Here is a 17,289-nt window from a genome sequence, read left to right on the forward strand (position 1 = left end):
GTGAAATGAAAAACTACTGGATTGGTCAATTAAGTCTGAACCATATATCATAAGAAGTAAGTTACATAAAGAAGGGTTATGTCAGGCTTCTAGGCTTCAGCTTAATGCAGAATAAGGAAATCACAAGGGCTTTAGTTAGTTCCCTTCCAGAGTAAAAGTTTTTATTTCTAATAAGTGTTTCTGAGCATTTATGGTGAACACAAAATGTTCCCCAATATCTTCCCCCCCAACTGCTGATTAGCAGGACTCTTAAAGACAGACTAAAATTGTTCTGTGTGACAGGGAACAGAGACTCCCAGATGAACTTTAAATATTGGTGGTGCTGTAATGAAGTCAGTCCTGCTGAATCATGACATTTATGGTGCTGTGAAGAAGTAGGTGCTGGATAAGAGTTCTGTGTCATGAAAAGCTGTGTGAAAGCAATTCTCTCTTTCTGCCTCTGTATTAACATTTCTGAGACATCGCTGGGCTTTGATCACACTGATCACACTTTGATCCTGTTCACTTTGTACTGTGAGGTCTCCTGGTTTTGGACAATCATAGCAGAATTTCCTTTGAGGGTGTCCCTGCTTGTGCCTTGCATTGTTCAGGTTGGAAAATGGCTATTTCTTCTTACAGGTCCTGGGACCCAATTCAACTGCAAACAGCATTATGGCTGCTTATCAGCAAAAGAGGATGATGCCTCCTGCTGTACAAGGTTAGTTGAGTCTCTGAGTTAAGTTTGGGTGTGAAATGTCAGGGAGGTTAGTGGGCTTGGTGGCTCTCCAAACACTGCTACCTGCCAACAATTGTACCAGTTACTCAGCTGTGGTGGTTCCTTGCTTTTCTTTATGGGTGTACCATCCTGCCTTGTGGCAAGTGAGCAGCTTTCTTAATAAAGTTTATTTTGCTCTGAATGCATGTTCTAAAACTGTTTCACCTTAAAACTGTCTCCTGTGCTAAAATATGTCAACTGTTCTTGGGTTATTGTGTGTGTAATGTCAGTCTGTTGTGAAGGAATTGAAAATCTGATTTCTTAAAGAGCATGTTAGATAATTCTTCTTGTAACTTAACTGCTGAATTTTTCTCTCTGCCTTTGGCAGTCAGGCCAGGCCCTTGACCAGACCAGGCTACAATCTGTCATGTCACTTTGCCTTCTCAAAGTCCTTGCAGTGAATACAAAATTAGGGCTGAGAGACCTAGCAAAGGGTGGTCCCAATTCCTCAGTCTTCCATCTTTCCCCTAGTCCTACATCTTCTTTCTCTGCTAGTCCTGAAATTGCCTGGGGAGATCCTCTGTGGAATCTATAGATGCAACCTGTCTATTGCTACTTGCCAGGGTTGGCTTCAGAAAAAGCTCTTACTCACTCCAGAAGGAGCTCACTGTGGTGCATGATGGGCCAATGACAGGTGAATGAATGGGGTTCTGCTTTGTGCCACTAATGGTTGTGGCTTTGTGCCTGTGCCTCCTCGTTCTGAACAGTGACACTTAACGATTAAGAGGGGACTTGGTGTGCCCAGACGTTTCCTGGTGAAAGCAGGTCTTCTGAGGACACTGTCCTGTGCAGGCTGGTTATCAGTCACTACAGGGAAATTATAGATGTCAGGAGATTTCTCAGCATCCTTTGATTTAAGAAAAGTGGACAAAAGTAGTTGACAGCTCTTGAAGAAACTGTATGCTGTTACTCCCTGTTCTGACACTTGCTCCATTTATCTTTCAGATCCTGAAGTACTGACTCCACCAAAATTCAATAAAAATGTGCAGTGGAAACTGCATCTTCTCCAGTAACCAGAAGCCAAGGAATCTCTGTGGACTCTGGACTCTAACTTTTCATATAATTTCATTATATCTTTGCAGAAGGCGTTGCTGTTCTGGTATTTCTGATACACTGTTCCTAGGGCTGTGGAAGTGAAGGGTCCCTCCACCTGGTGCAGCTGTGACTGCCACCCATATGGTGTCACACTTGTGGGCACAGCTCTCATGTGCACTGCAGAGGTGGCTTGTGAGGTTGGGGAGCAAAAAGATATGCAGCTCTGACAGCTCCTACCACTGTTCCCTCTTCTGGATGAAGCAATCCCACCAGTGTTGGATGGGTTATCTTCACTGCCATCCCTACCTCCCAGAGTTGATATCTGCTATGATAACAGGCCACATTTTAAGCACTTCAGCCTGCTTTAGAGAACTCACCTGCAAGACTGTACCAATAGCAAATTCCTGCAGTTGCCAAACAAATTTTGTGTCTTTTCTGCTGAAGCTGGGTGTTGCTGATACCAGATTTTCATTATTGCTTTGTTATATCAGAGTGAATGCTGCAGTGCCAACAGCCATTGTATTGAAACTGGGGCTGATCACACCAGGGTGGTCTTGGACAGAGGAAAACACAAATAAAAACAGGACAGTGATGTTGGTGTTTCACTCTGCTGGGTAATACTACCCTAATTATCTGACATCAAAGAAGATAAAGTAATGGTGCTTTATGGCACTGACCGATCAGCAGCTGTATCCTGATAATAGTGCAATAGTGCACAGCATTATTGCAGAACTGTGTCATCTGGAAACTGATCTTGTACTGAGAATTAGGTTTTACCTCAGAATACTGTCATCTGATGCAAGAAGTAACAGCAGTAGTTCTGGGAGCAGAGGAAGGAGATGAAACTGGAAACCCTCTCAGTGGCAGCATCCCCTTCTTGGTTAATTTTGGCCTGGTATTTGTAGTGTTCAGGCCATTTCCATTGGGTTCTGCAGAAAAACACCTTACAAACAAGGTGCTTACTGTCTGTTGGAGTCGTTTAATGGCACAGCTGTGTTCTGACTGCACAGCGTGAGCATGTGCAGTGCTGCAGGTAACTTCTTGTGTGGCAAGAACTCCATCAGATTGGACTGGCCATTTAGTCTTGCACTGTCTGTATTGTGCTGGCTTGGGCTTGCTGGATGGAGGAGAGTGGTAAAAGTCTTTTTTCAGTGTGAAGCATTGGAGCACATCTCCAGTTTTTCTGAGTTGCGTGGCCTGTTCTGGGTTGTGTGGGGGTGACTTAAGCCTGTTGTCAAATACTGTGACTACATCGAAGAGACATTCTCCAAGAGTAATGCCTTTTGAGATGGCAAAACACATGAAAGTCTTTACAGGACAAGACTGTTTCACAGGACCTGGTCTTCAAAATGGTAGCAGAGCATAGTCCCTGATGAAGTCAGAAGCCATCTACCAGGTCTGGAGAGTCTGTGTTTCTCTGCAAAGCACTCTGGCCCTGTAACTGAAATGTGACACTGACACTAGTAATTCCTGACATTCCTGAATCTGATGCCAAGAAATGCTGAGGTCTTGCACAACTGAACCTATTGTTTAGAAAGAACACAAGAAAAGAGAAAATTGCCACTGGCTTACTGAGGATTCGTGCTTGTGCCTAAGAATGAGTATGATTTCTTTGGTCTTTTCATCATGGTGATGGTGAAAGGCAAGGACCCTTTTGTGTTAGGCATGCTTTCTTGTTCTCCCACCAAGGCAAAAATCTGCCATCCAAGTGAAGACCAGTCTTATACATCATTCTTCAAATTCTTACTGTCTTCCCCTACACCTTTCCCTCTTGAGTGAACTTGGAATAAGGAGCAGTAGAGCTGGGAGCAGCACCTGGTGTGGGTGAGCCTCAAGGGGGAATATCCTTCTTACTACTTCTGCAGTTGCTGGACCTTAATATCTTCTCAGCAGCAGCTAGGAGTCAGCTTTCCCTTGATTTCTGCTGCCATGTTCTTTTACTTTCTTAGTGATGCCTGTAATCTTGAAATATACTCAGTTTTAGTTACTGTCATTACAGACACATTGAATTTACTCTTAGGAATTCTGTGGGGGCTCCTGCAAACACAGTTACCAGGAATTGAAGTAAACCATTAATGCAGAAATATGGAGTTCACTTTAAAAATGTCTCAACCTCTGAGCAAATACGGCTGTATGGAAGCCTGCTTCTCTTGTTAGATATTTTCCACCTGTCTGCTGATTAGCTTCATTAAACACAGAAAGAACATAAATCCATCAAGTTCAGTAGGAAGTTTCATGAACAGATGCACAGTGTGGTTCATTGGAGCAATAGATTATAGTTCTTGCCAGTGATAAACACACCTGCTAAATACAAGTGTAGAGTGCTTTGTACAAGTGTTCCCAGGTATACTGTAATGAAGTCAGAATCACAGATCTTTCCAAAGAGGCAACTCTGCTGTGGGGGAGAGATGAGTAAGACCTTTGACTTTTCTGCAAGGTGGTTATGTTCTCAACCTCTGCCTTGGAGGCTTTCAAAGAATAAATTTATTCTTTTTGAGAGAAGCAGAGATGAGACTATAGTCTCATATTCTATTAACTGCAATTGTAAACGGAGAAGAGGGGGAGAGAACTTTCTTTGTAAATTAGTATTAAGAGTTACAAAGAGAGAACAAAGCCAGTGGCATTTTCATAAGGGTGGAATAGAACTCTTGTACCATTCACTTTTCCACTGGGATGGCTGCAGGGGCAGGGGTCATCTGCCCCTCCACCTGATAACCCATCACCCCATCAGCCTACAATCAGCCCATGTTAATCCCTTCACATATCTCATGGCACATCTCATGGAAAGTCCTTTACCACATCTTTCTTGGCTTTAGGCCTCATTCCTGAACAATATCACAGAAAATAATACAGTTCCATAAGAGATCTGGTTACAGCCAGGTGTGGATGGGCGATGCTTTATCATCACTGGCTGATGAGTGTTAAGGTTATGCTGCTATTCTGCAGCTCTCTTCCAACAGAGATGTTATCTTGGTTGCTTGCAGTCTCCTGTATGGACTTAGCAGCTGTAGAGGAAAGATTGGAGGAAGGCTGTGAGTACCTGCAAAGCCACACACAAAGTCACTTGTGACACTTTGTGGCCTTGAGGCTACCCCTATAGGTGGCTGCCCCTTCTTGGCTTCAGAGAGCTTGTGCCCACTGCTGCCATTCCTGCGGACCTTTTCCATACAGTGGTGACCTCACACAGTGCTGGACATGCTGCCATCCCTCACCCTGAGGTCAGCCCAGTGGCAGTGGTTCTCCTGGTGATGCTGCTGATTTACAACATCATAGATAGGCTTGTCCCCCTGAATCGTGCTCCCCATTTGAGTGTGTGGCAACTGGGACTCAGCTGCACGCTGTTCCCAGACAGATGGATTGCAGGGGGTTATGCTTCACTCTGACCTGCTCCGAGAAGTTCTAAAACCATGACTCCCACCCAGATGTGATGGGCCATGGGACAAAAGCAGCACATTTCACTGTGGAGAAGCATGGCTTCCCTTTCTGGCCTGGGTCTGCTATGAGGAAGACCACAGCTCTCTAGCATTCGCAACTGGCCTTGGTACAAATTAGTTCCTGTTGCAAAGCATTAGCACTTTACCTCTGGAGCAGCTGAAGCCTTAGTTTGTTACAAGAATGGATTCATAGACTGGCTGTGCTTTTGTCCTTGTTCCTTACTCTCTTAAGCTTTATTCTGTAATTTAAGGCATATTATTACTGATGTCAGCAATAGCTGAACTGTGGCTGGTGTTTTAAATTAGGCCATGGCCACCTGTTAAGCTTACTGTACCCCATTCTGGTGAAAGATGAATGGTTTAAGAAAAGATTTTGCACAGTGAGTCATGGAGAACAATAAATACTTTAAAGACCCAGAAAAGTGGGAAATAGCAGGTCTTGCAGAATAGTTTTGAAACAAGAGAACACAAACAGAAATCGTGCATTTGGCAAGGTTCCACGTTTTACTGAAATTAACTAAATCAGCTAAAAATCATCCTTTAGATGAACTTAGCTCATTATAATGTGAAAGCCATATCTCTAAGGCTTAGACTACCCACCTCTAAATGAAGAATCCTACCTACTGAACATGCATAATAAATTCAAAACGCATTATACCCTTATATTGAAGCAGGCAAAAGATTGTCCAGTAGCTATTGAGTTGGCAGGTATTTAGACATCAAGTAAGTGCAGACTTAGATATTTTGAAAATATCTTAGCTACACTGCTTGGCTAGAACTGGGTGTGCTAGCTCTGTGGATTCACCAGCCAGCACCCATCTCTGCACAAGCATGAAATAAATGTGATCCTCTGTGTGGTTTGGCTTCTTGCATACCAGGTTGAAAGAGCACATTTTTGGGAATAACTTTATGACAGAAACATCTTTATTATTTTCCAGCAACATCTACTTATTATTTGCCCCATCTGAGTGGGTACAGCAACATGCTGCTGCATGGGGGAATAGAAGAAGAGGACACCCTCTCCCTAGAGAATGTGTTACTGTTAGGAGCAGCATTTTGCTTGTGTAACAAAAGCTCTGTGCACTCTTTTACTGAAAGCCATTTCACCCAGAGAGCATCTTACTTAACTCAAAGTTGGGCTTAGGATGAAGCTGAACTGTACAAACCAGATCTGGACTAAAGAGATTTTTACTAGTACTGTCCTGCTGCTTCTGGAAGTTCACATCTTGACAACAATCAAATTATTAGAGGCTCACTAAAATCCTGATTGCAAAACCAGTACAGGATTAAACCACAGAATTTCTGTATCAACCTCAATGTATGCAGACAAGCAACTGCAAACCTTGCTAGTTTTATTACTCTAGGAAGCAGTAAATCTGGTCATTGTGTACTACAAATGTATTACATAAAAAAAGTTTAAATACATCCTTGTAACCAAATGAGATTTTTGCTCCACTTTAGAGCCTGAGCAGTGGCTGTCCCCTAGCTGAGGGGCAGTTCAGCAGCACTGAACAGTCAGACCTTTCAGCAAAGTGGGGGTGATCAGCTGCTGCTCCTGCCTCTCCACTGACAGTACATTCTGTCAGCCACACCAGTGCCTGCAACATTAACACATAGGAGGAACTTCAGTGGTAAGCAGAAAAGGTCAAGAGAAAGACCTCTAGATCATTGTTTCTTTGCTTTCTCAGTAGAAACCTAGATCTGAGCTCAGTTCAGCTTCTGAATTAAAATAAATCCTTTCATCCAAACAAAGCACTTCTCCCAGACTTCAGTTCACTTACAGATTAGTGTGACTGTACAACAATAAAGCTGCAACCAAAAAGCTTCCATTTCAGAAGTCACTTTATTTACATTTTCAGTAGGAAGGAAGAAGAGGGCTTAAGGTTTTGTTGAAGCTATTACTAAATTAGTATGCTGCTGTTTCCAGGCCACTTTTCCCCACATTACAACATGTCACTCTAGTTAATAAACATACATTTCCATTAATATTCTCTGGTCTTTGTGTTGGCTTGAAATCTGAAGACAGATTGAAAGATTATTTTTTGCAAAATCATTTTGGCCAATGTTTCCGAAGATGTTCCTTTAACTGCGGGATTGTGGACAGCTGTTGTTTACAGCGATGGCATCTGAGGGGGAGTTTGAGAAGTTCAGAGGTATGGTCTTTCACCATTACTTTTCCCTTGCTTCTTACCATCTCTATCACATCTGGGGAAAAAAATAAAAAAGACCATAGGTATTGAGACCACATAGCGTCATGAAACACATGACACTGCAAATCTCTGTGCATTGTTTTGCATGCACAATATGTCATTGCTGCATTCCAATTTAAACCAGCCACAAAATTTGTTGAATTTTACTCAGTGCTACTCCCCAATATCTTAAATTAAATAAAATCTTTCACTTACTGCAATAATATGTATGACTTGCACATTTGTTTGGAAGAAAAGCCCGAAGCCAGAATGTGCAAGTATGTTATGAAATACTTTCTCTAATCATTACCTTGAGAGTTTAAGAAGTAGTCTGTAGTAAAAGAATTCCAGTGCTTTTTGGTTTTCAGGGCTGGAGAATCAAAATCCTGGCTGATTACATGCAAATGTAGCTGACTGAAAAAAAAATATAACGTAGATATGAGAGAAGATGGTTAATGCTCAAAGTTGTTTTGCAGTTGCATCAGTTGCAAACATGATTCAACAGGGTGCCAGCCTTGTGGGTCAGTCCCGATCCTGTGACAGAAGAAACACAGTCTGTTCTGGAAGCACTGTCTCTTGCCAAGCATGTCACTTATAAAGAGTCAGGGTCACTAGTCTGCATATTCCATTGGTCCTCACTGCAGTCTATATTCCTGCTAGTTTCCAAAAAGGCAGAGAGAGTAGTGTTAGCAAACCACAGATTTATTAAAGATTTAATAATAAACCGAAGTTTTATTATTTGTAGAGTAATTGAATGGGACTTGATCAGTGTTCAAAAGCTTCATTCAAGAACTGGAGAACAACTGACTGCAGTATCAACAGACACTTGGACACTCTAAGGTCTGGACTTAGACACAAGACTCAAATCCTTGCTCCTACCCTTAACAGGTCTAGGAGTCAGTCTCTAATCTCATGCTGGTGCCCTGGCAGCGGGATGCCCTAGCAATGGCAGCAGTGCTTCTGTCACTGGGGCTGGACCACAGGCATCCCACAGCCCCAGGCACCAACTTCTGCTAGAGAAGCCCAACAGGCGTTTCCCCCATGCCTCAGGATGTACACAGCAGCGTGGGGCAAAGGACAGCACACCAAGCTGTCTCTAGTGTTGAGGAGGACTGCCTGTTCTTTAGCAATGCCAAATGTCCTCATGGATTTAGCCCCAGATCTGTGTAACTGGAACAACAGCATGTCCGCCACATGACTCCTCTAGGTCTTACCTCATACTGGGGATAGCATGGTAACCCAGTCGGAACTCCAGGCTCTCTCGGGCAGGGCACTGTTCAATCATTTTTTGCCCAACGGCATGCATATGTTCCAGAAGTGCAAGGTGGTCCCTGGTGACTGACTTCAGGCTTGAAATAGGGTCCCATGGTAAGATAAGCCAGTGGTAACGTGCTTTGGGATATTTATCCTTGATGACTACAATCTTTTCATCTTTGTAAACCTTGCAAAAAAATAAAATAACTAGATTACTTTACAATTGAAAGTTAAACATATTATTCCTATAAGCACTATATTTAGTGGAGAGATGCTATCCAGTGAAAACTTTTGCTGGAATTAAGCTGCTCCAGGATAAGTACCCTCTTCCATAACATATACCAGGCAGCTATGGAGAGGTGTTCCAGCATCCTTTTTCGTATACTTTATTATAAAAGGGACAAAAGCTTTCTAATCTTACTTTCCAGTAAGTTAACCATAACTACAGCGGTATATGAACTTTAGAAAATCACCTGGACTGAGATATCAGTGAGGCCTAGGGAACTCTACTTCCATCAGGCTATGCTCAGGCTCTGCAGTCACAAACAAAACCACGGTGCTCAATACAGAATATGTTGGAATGTACTAGGTTGCAAATTTCCAGAGTGAAGCACAAATCTCAGATGTGCTAACAGCAATGTGCAACAGACCTCCACCAGCATTACAAAGACAAAAATATTCAAGTCTGGGCTATTTCAGTTCATCCTACCCAGTGTGCTGCTTTGTAAGATCACTCACAAGAAGGAGAACAGAATCCTGTCTATCATGTCCTTCTTCCTGTTTTCATTTTGTTTTACGTTCTGCAACAATTCAGTGCAGCTGAGGAAGAGAAATGGTTGGGAAGTTTGTGGACAACAGTGGGGAGAACCCAGCAATAAAAAGCCATCAGGCTGTGACACAGAAACTGTGTATTGTGTCTCTGGTCTCTTAGCAGGGCACCAGCTGATGAGAGATGGATGATGTCTTTGTCACCTTTGTTAATTAAGTCTTGGATGTTTATATACAGATCAGTCTTACTCTACAGGAAAGAAGATTAGAGTTCTATTGGCACACAAATCATAGGACTGATTCTTTCAGCAGCAAGATATTTTATACACACATACTACTGTCTGCTCCTGCTGCCAACAGGAACAGGATCACATTCAAGTCTTTTCAAGTTCAAGAAAAAAGAAATATGGCTATTTAATATTTGATTAAAAATAAAAGATAGTAGTTCTATTGTTTGTGTATTCAGATTGAAACTACAACTAATAAAGCTAACCTTCACTCATAAACAGGTACTTGTGTCTAACATTAAAAGAACAGTTTTAAAACCTTCTTACATTTTGGGTCAAGAAAGCCTGGTTTTGGTAAGTATACAGAATTCTCCTTCAGAGGTAAAAATAAGGTTTCATGTTTAAAAAGTATGGAAGAAGAATGTACTCTACAGGGGCTTTATCATCCCCTATATATAGACTCATTTGAAAGTGCTGGCAACTCTAGGACAATGGGCATCCAGCTCTCCTGTAAATCTATGCAGTTCAACACTGCACACTTGTATTAGAAGAAAAATCAATCCAGAAACAGGAGCCTTCTGTTTAGTTATCAGCTAAGCAAGGAACTGGCTCACAGGTCTGGCACAAAAGGTTACAGTGAATGGGTGACATCAGACTGGTGACCTGTCACTGGTGGGGTTCCACAGGCCTCCATCTCAGCCCTGTGCTCTTCAACAGCTTCATAAATGACCTGGACACAGGACTGGAAAGAACAGAAAGCAAGTTTGCCAATGACACTAAGCTGGGAGGAACTGTCAACTCCCTTGAAGGCAGGAAAGCCCTTCAGAGAGACCTGGACAAACTGAGGGCTGGGCAGAAGTTTAACAAGGTAATGTGCTGGACTCTGCACCTTGGACAGGGCAACTCTGGACATAGAGAGAGACTGGGGAGCAAGAGACTGGAGCACGGCTCCATGGAATGGGAGCTGGGGGTCCTGGTCAGTGGCAAGTTGAACGTGAGCCAGCAGTGCCCTGGCAGGCAGGAGAGTCACCCATGTGCTGGGGTGCATCAGGCACAGCATCACCGCCAGGCAAGGGAGGGGATTGTCCTGCTCTGCTCTGGGGCAGCCTCACCTCCAGTGCTGGGGGCAGTTCTGGGTGACACAATAGAGGACATAAAGCCCTTAGAAAATGTCCAAAGCAGGGCTCAGAAGATGGTGAAGGGCCTTGAAAGGAAGCCATATGAGGAGGGGCTGAGGTCACTTTGTTCAGCCTGGAGGAAACTGAGGGGACACCTCACTGCAGTTACAACTTCCTTGTGAGGGGACAAGAAGCAGCAGGCACTGATCTCTTCACTCTCATGAACAGTGACAGGACTTGACAAAATGGCCTGAAGCTGAGTCAGGGCGGGTTTAGGCTGGATATCAGGGAAAGGTTCTTCATCCAGAGGATGGGTGGGCTCTGGAACAGGCTCCCCAAGGAACCTGTCATGACACCAGGTCCGTCAGAGCTCAAGAAGAGCTTTCAGGTACATGATGTGATTTCTGGGAATGTCCTGTGAAGGCTAAGAGTTGGATTCAATGATTGTGATGGGTCCCTTCCAACTCAACATACACTATGACTCTAAATTATCTTCAGCCTAACAGTGATCATCACCTGAAGGGGCCCAGTGAGGCCAGAGGTCAGATCGTGTCAGCTGACATAAAGGCGTGAAAGTTAAGAACTTGCAAGAAACAAGGAAACAACACAGCGCTGACTGCTGGAGAATGGGAACCCCTGTGGCTTGCTCAGCTTCAAATGATAACACTTAGTTGGTTTCCCTGAGGAAACAAAGCAACTGCACAGCTCTCCTGCTCTCCCATCAATGTTTTTGAAATCTGTTGACCAAATCTCACAGTGCAGAGAGCTCAAAGAAATTAACACAATGAGAATCTTCAAAATCAGTACAGTAGGGACTTCCAAGTTAATGTTACTACAGAGAGAGATGCAAGTACATTTCAGCCCTCATGCAGGACTCCACTGATTAACCAGACTGTTAAAGCAAATTGCAGAAGGAAGAAAGAAAGCTCATTTAGCTTTATGAGACAGGATCTACTGTAAAGTACAAGTATACAGCTCTCACCTGCATTTTTGGATCTTGCATGGAGCTCTTTAGACCCTGACTCCAGTGTCCTAAATGTTCCTATAGCACAGAATGGGAAAAATAAATTGTAAGACAATTAAGCATTCAATTACATACTTCAAAGGATTCAGTAAAGAATATTCATTTGTACACAGCAGTACAGTAACAGCTGAATGAGAGTTCAATTATTTCCCTTCTATAAAATGCCAACATACCTGCTCCAACTGCCCCCAAAAAGCTACTTTTGAAAACTTTTAACAAGATACTGTGAAGATGGAAAGTTCAATCTTCCAAACATTGGAAATTCAACAGCAGGGAGCTATAAATGTGTTTAAATTTAATAATTTGCCTGCATGTGTCATGGCACAAGGCCCTCTGCTTCAGGGATCATAAGAACCAAAGAAAGAACAAAGATGTCCATTAACTGTCCTATCCCATAGTGCTCTGCACAGAAAAAAAGTAGTTGCAGTGTGTGGCCTTATCCTTAGATGTATTGATTTTTTTATGTTGTTCAGTGACTTGCAGAGAAAACAATAAAGGCATGGGGAGATCAAGCCTTTGATCAACACAAACTATTTCTTAACTTTGCTACTAAACACCTAATAGAAGGTGTGTCTTGAGTGCACCTTTTTCAAAATAGATGTTTTAACTATTCGGAGCAGTAATGATATTCATCATATTCTTACAAAGAAAGATATTCAAACATTATTATAGTGCTGGCAGGGCTATAGTGTGAGTTGTCATCTCCCTGCTCATTCTACCACAAATCTGGCCCTAACATAACCAGCCCAAGTCCACAAATTAAATAAGTGTTAACTCACAGCAACCTGAGAATAAAATTTTGTCTTAAGGGGTTTCATTTCTGTGCCTTCTCCTTCAGCACTGCACTAGTTCCAAATGCATTAAGGTCTTTTATCATGTCCATGTCACAGGGCTAAAAACTCCCTTTCAAAGATTCTGGCTGATAACAATCACTAATATAAACATGGTTCTGCCATACGGAATGAACAAAGCAAGAGGAGAAAAAAAGCTTCATGCAATTATAAACAAAGAAATTTTAAAAAGAAAATGCTCAGGTTGTTCTGTTCTCTGTGCACTTGCTTTTAGATAACCACTCAAGAGCCAGGACAGTGTCCTTGGGTGACTGCAGCTAAATAGAGCTCACGTGGACTGTTCTTCTAGCAGAAACTGCAGCTGAAACCAGAGATTAAGTCCTCATTTGCTCATCCTCACACATACCTAACTCTCAGATCAGGTTAGCATGGGTCCCAAGTAACTTTCCCAGGGCGTGGGTGATGTCAGGAGCACATAACACCTCTCATGCTCTGTATACTTTGAGGATCTGTGCTCACCCGAGATGCCTCTCACCAGCAGAATCCACAAAAGCAAAAGACCATGTCTCCTCATGGAGGAGACAACCCCAGGAAAAACAGCACAAGTACTAATACCAACACACTCACCTTTTTGCTCGAAGTTCCTTCATGTGTAGTTACACTGGTATTGCTAAGCTTTGGATTTGTAGAACTGCCTTGTGTATCCACCACTTCCAACTTCATTGTTTTTCTGGGCACAAGCTCTATATCATCATTCTCACAGGAGCCTTCATGTGGCATCTTGTCTGTTTCTGGAACAGCTTTCCCAGACTCTTCAGCAAATTGCACCGTGTAGGGGTAAAGGTTATTTACAATATGCAGAACTTGGCCTGGCTTCATTTTCACCACTTCACCCTTGCCAATATTCACAAGATCAACACTAGTTGGGTTGACCCCTATCTTTTGTAGACAGAAAAAGGAAAAAATAGTAGAAAATGATGTTGTGAGTGGAATTGCCAACTTCTGTTCAGTTCTCCTGGAACATCATTATCCTGGAAAGCAAATGCATTTTGTATTGACCACCCACCCTGCCCACATCAAAGCGCTTCAGGAGACCAGGCAGTGCAGCACTGGGGACATCTGGGGACATCTGCTTCTGTCCCAGTCTTGCAGTCACGGCTGTCAGCACACAGCCTTAGGGTCTGTGTCACAGGGAGCCTGGTCTGCAGCAGTTACACAGTTACAGCACCACTTGTGCTGCACTTCCCACACAAATTAGCAACCTATTAAACAACTAGCAACAGCAGCCATTATTTCTGAGGAGTAACAGCAGCTTTAGCAAATTATTTTAGTGCAATGGTGTTGTGATGTAGGTAACCCACAGTGATTGCTCGATAGCTGGATTTTGCATCATCATGTGGGTGACCCTACAAAAATTAGGAGTCTTCAGCAAAATGCTTCTGGTTAATATCTATGCACAAAACGGGCTTTAGGAAATCAGCTCCCTCCTGTGACTGATGAATTCAGTCAGAGAAACTTTTTGTTAGCTTTGTCACTGCCATACCTGCATGCTTCACAAGATGGTACTACACCTCTCACTTGGTATTCACTGCAATGAAGCACACTCCTGATTCCAGCCAGGATCTCTTTAGCCTTCAGCTCTGCAGTTTCAGGTCAAGGCTGCTTCCCATGAGTGAATAAATTATCAAACAACTGATCACTAGAACCTTGTGCCACACACCTGGGGAGCAACTCCTCAACAGGCAGTGAAAACATGCTAGCACCCACCACCAGAAAGTATCCTCAGTTTTGAGATTCCAGTAACACAATATTCAAATCATGACTAGGGTTGATTTCTGAGAGAAACTGTCCTAGATATCGCCGCCTGATTCACCAGATACCCCCAGGTGCCTGTGCCTAGTGGGCTGTGGAGGCATTTTGAGAGAAGGCGTGACCCCTCGGCAAGTACAACTTGTTGTGTGGTACTGTCTGCACAGGCTGATGCTGTGGGCACACACACACACACATACACACAAACACCAGCACCAGAGACCTTTCCCTTCATAGTATCTCAGAGATACTGGGTCTGGTAAGCATGAGGGAATAGGCCTGCCTCCATCCATCTGGTAACAGGGGCATTCCAGCAGTGCTGTCTCTCATCCCACCTCTTCCCATAAGTAACCACATCTCCAGCTCTATGAGCTCACCCATAAAATACTCTACAACTGGGGAGTCCCATTAACACAAGAAGTTCAATCTTAAACAAAGGGCTGCCTCAGCTTATGAAGTTTAAGGCTCAGGAGAAAGATAAACAAGTTTAGCAGAAGAAGTCCAAAGTCTCTCAAATGCAGCACCCACTGTACTTACTGAGCATTCACAACAGCATTCCCTGATGCTGCAAGTCTGACTGTCTTAGACTGGAATGTATCTGGAAGGAATAGTGCAGCCTTTCATTGAGATGCACAAAGCAGAAAGTTCACTTCTGAGGGTCACTTGCTCTAACCTCCCTTGGTGATAAGAAAGCTTCAGGTCCCTCAGACCCAGTGATCATTATCATCACTTGGAGCATTTGTGGAGCTAAGTACAACTGTCCCAGTAAGTGCCAGAAACACCGCAGATCCATACATAAAAACATACCTGTTTAACTGTGACATACCCCTTGTTACAGTCTGCTTTTAACTGAACTGGAAAAGAAAGAACAAAGTGTCACAAAACCATGCAAATAAAAAGAACTCTGCTGAACCACCCAGTGCAGGAAACACTCCTATTTTTGAAGAGCTGTTTCTTTCTGGAGCTGATCTTTGTGAATGTGTGCCAAGAATACTTCTGCCTCATCTCTTCTTTCCAGGACCACAGGTAAAACAGAGCCAACCCACACACTGAGCCAAGGGTAGAATTACTTCAGAACAAAGCTGGATTCTGTTGATGTCTCATACGTATTCTTGACATTCTTACCAGCCCTCTGGGACAAAAAAAAGGCATAGAGCAAGACTGTGTCCAGAGGCACAGAAGATAAAGCAAGGAAGATGTGCAGCATTGTATAGGTGATAGGCATTTTCATATATTCTCCAACAGCACATTATTTTATGTATAAAATAACAAGTCATGCTAAAAATCAGTTGGTGGAATACTATGGAGAAGTGCTGCTCATGAATAGGGATGCAGGCAGTGAAACACAGCTTTTGGCCTGGGAACTCACATTAAGATTCAAAGCTTTAGTTTACTGAGGTGGATGTCCTGTCACTGAGTGTCTCTGATTTTTTAGGCCCCAGAGATCTCTATAAGTGTTTATTAAAAAGGATTGATGAGTTCAAGAACCAAGCAACACTGCAGACCACACAGAGGAGCGAGGCAAGCTCAGCTGCTCTGCACATGGAAAGCAGGATTTGAGCGAAATCACCTTACCTTGCTGCCGTGAACACTTCTTATCCGTTATCCCGGTCTCTGGGCCACGCCCAACCACCACAGCTTCCAAGTGTGGCAGTTTCACTCGCTGAGTGCATTTCTCTTTGCCCACAAGCCAGCACACACGCATCACTGAGCTATAGAGCAAAATAAACAGTGTGTTACTTCCCGAGGGCCACCTTCCTGTGGAACAGGGTCCATGAATTCTGGTGCCAGCCCATCCATTAGCTGAACCAATTCTGCTAACTTGGTTCAAGTTTCTGAAATTCAAAGCAAAGCATGTCACCAGCACTTGCATAATCTATGAGCAGGTTGCTGGTGAAAGGGCAATCCTGTTTTCCTTCCTACACTACCGTACATTCTCATATCCATGAACCATATACAGGAAAAATCAATTGGATTTAATGGGACTCCTCCGTCTGACAGAAGAGCCTAGCCACGAAAAAGCTCAATTTGTTTCCCACTGAATCAGAGTTCACCCGAGAAATTAACCACCAAAACAAGAGAGAGCAGCAGAAGACAAGAGATGAGAGAGAGTCGGGACAGTTTTCATCCAGCAACACTCAGCACACGGACCATGCTATAAAATCTTCAAGTTTACATCAATTTGACCCTGGACAGCAAAGATCCCTCACCCTGCCCGGCGCTCAGCCCTGTTCCTCCCAGCTCTGCGGTGGAGAGCTCATGCCCGCGGAAAGCCAGGCTCCGTCCCGGTGTAACACCGGCACTGTCACACACCCATCCCACGGCACACCCACCCATCCCCACACCACACCCATCCCCACGGCACACCCATCCCCACGGCACACCCACCATCCCCACACCCATCCCACGGCACACCCATCCCCACGGCACACCCACCATCCCCACGGCACACCCACCATCCCCACGGCACACCCATCCCCGTGGGCCCCGTTCCCATGGCAACGCCGGGACGGACCCCTCCCCCTTACCGCGCGGGTGACGTTCGCGCCGCCACCGCCCCGCAGCCAATCAGATACTGTAGCGTGTCACCCACGTGACCAGGTAAAGGCTCCCGCCACGGCGCGTGGCCCAGCGCAGGCGCACTGGGCCCGCGGATCCGGGGGTGGGCAGTGGGTCCTGGCAAAGGCGCAGCAGAGTGAAGCGGCCCGGGCCGCCGGCCGCCCTGTGCGGCGCGGAGCCAGGCCCGCGTCGGGTGAGGGGGGGAAAGGCGCGAAGCAGGGCCGGGAAGGCGGCGGCGCCCCGTATCCGGTGCAGCTCGGTGCCTCCGAGGGCGGGAGCGGCCCGGGGCGCAGGCGCAGGGCGAGGCAGACGCTGGTCAGGGACGCC

General features: G+C 44.4%; 2 protein-coding genes across 4 annotated transcripts in view; one reads left to right on the plus strand and one right to left on the minus strand.

The window, feature by feature from the left end:
- ELP1 (elongator acetyltransferase complex subunit 1) overlaps nucleotides 1–7,209 on the plus strand; it is a 36,235-nt gene extending 29,026 nt beyond the window's left edge. The window contains exons 35-37 of one of the 2 annotated variants that reach the window (XR_008483927.1): nucleotides 619–697; nucleotides 1,700–1,915; nucleotides 1,975–7,209. Coding sequence is in view for 1 of the 2 variants with exons in the window: in XM_054289964.1 (XP_054145939.1) it covers nucleotides 619–697; nucleotides 1,700–1,767 (147 nt within the window). In the remaining variant the exon portion in view is untranslated. Of the gene's footprint in view, nucleotides 1–618; nucleotides 698–1,699 lie in introns of both variants that reach the window. The other variant, XM_054289964.1, reaches the window with a different exon arrangement.
- On the minus strand, nucleotides 7,048–17,253 carry APTX (aprataxin). 2 transcript variants are annotated; one of them, XM_054289972.1, is made up of 8 exons: nucleotides 16,932–17,253; nucleotides 15,979–16,115; nucleotides 15,211–15,257; nucleotides 13,222–13,533; nucleotides 11,762–11,821; nucleotides 8,627–8,853; nucleotides 7,723–7,826; nucleotides 7,048–7,428 (listed from the first exon to the last, which is right to left on the minus strand). In XM_054289972.1, exons 2-8 carry the CDS (start codon nucleotides 16,106–16,108, stop codon nucleotides 7,274–7,276), a joined length of 1,035 nt encoding a protein of 344 aa, XP_054145947.1. In that variant the 5' UTR covers nucleotides 16,109–16,115; nucleotides 16,932–17,253; the 3' UTR covers nucleotides 7,048–7,273. The 2 variants fall into 2 exon arrangements, with proteins under 2 accessions (XP_054145947.1, XP_054145942.1); XM_054289967.1 differs by lacking the exon at nucleotides 16,932–17,253 and adding an exon at nucleotides 16,614–16,743.
- Between the last annotated feature and the right edge of the window lie 36 nt (nucleotides 17,254–17,289).

The sequence above is a fragment of the Melozone crissalis genome, unplaced genomic scaffold (genome assembly GCF_028551555.1).
Source record: "Melozone crissalis strain CALT ecotype California unplaced genomic scaffold, PUWL_Pcris_2 ptg000005l_1, whole genome shotgun sequence".
NCBI classification, from domain to species: Eukaryota; Metazoa; Chordata; class Aves; order Passeriformes; family Passerellidae; genus Melozone; species Melozone crissalis.

What these genes read in the sequence shown, in the direction of transcription:
- APTX (XM_054289972.1), bottom strand. Translation starts at nt 16,108, where the DNA reads ATGCGTGTGTGCTGGCTTGTGGGCAAAGAGAAATGCACTCAGCGAGTG. An exon ending in TGCAAGATCCAAAAATGCAG is followed by an intron (nt 8,854 to 11,761) that starts GTGAGAGCTGTA and finishes TTTTTTTGCAAG; the next exon opens with GTTTACAAAGATGAAAAGAT. An exon ending in CTACTTCTTAAACTCTCAAG is followed by an intron (nt 7,429 to 7,722) that starts GTAATGATTAGA and finishes TTTTTTCCCCAG; the next exon opens with ATGTGATAGAGATGGTAAGA.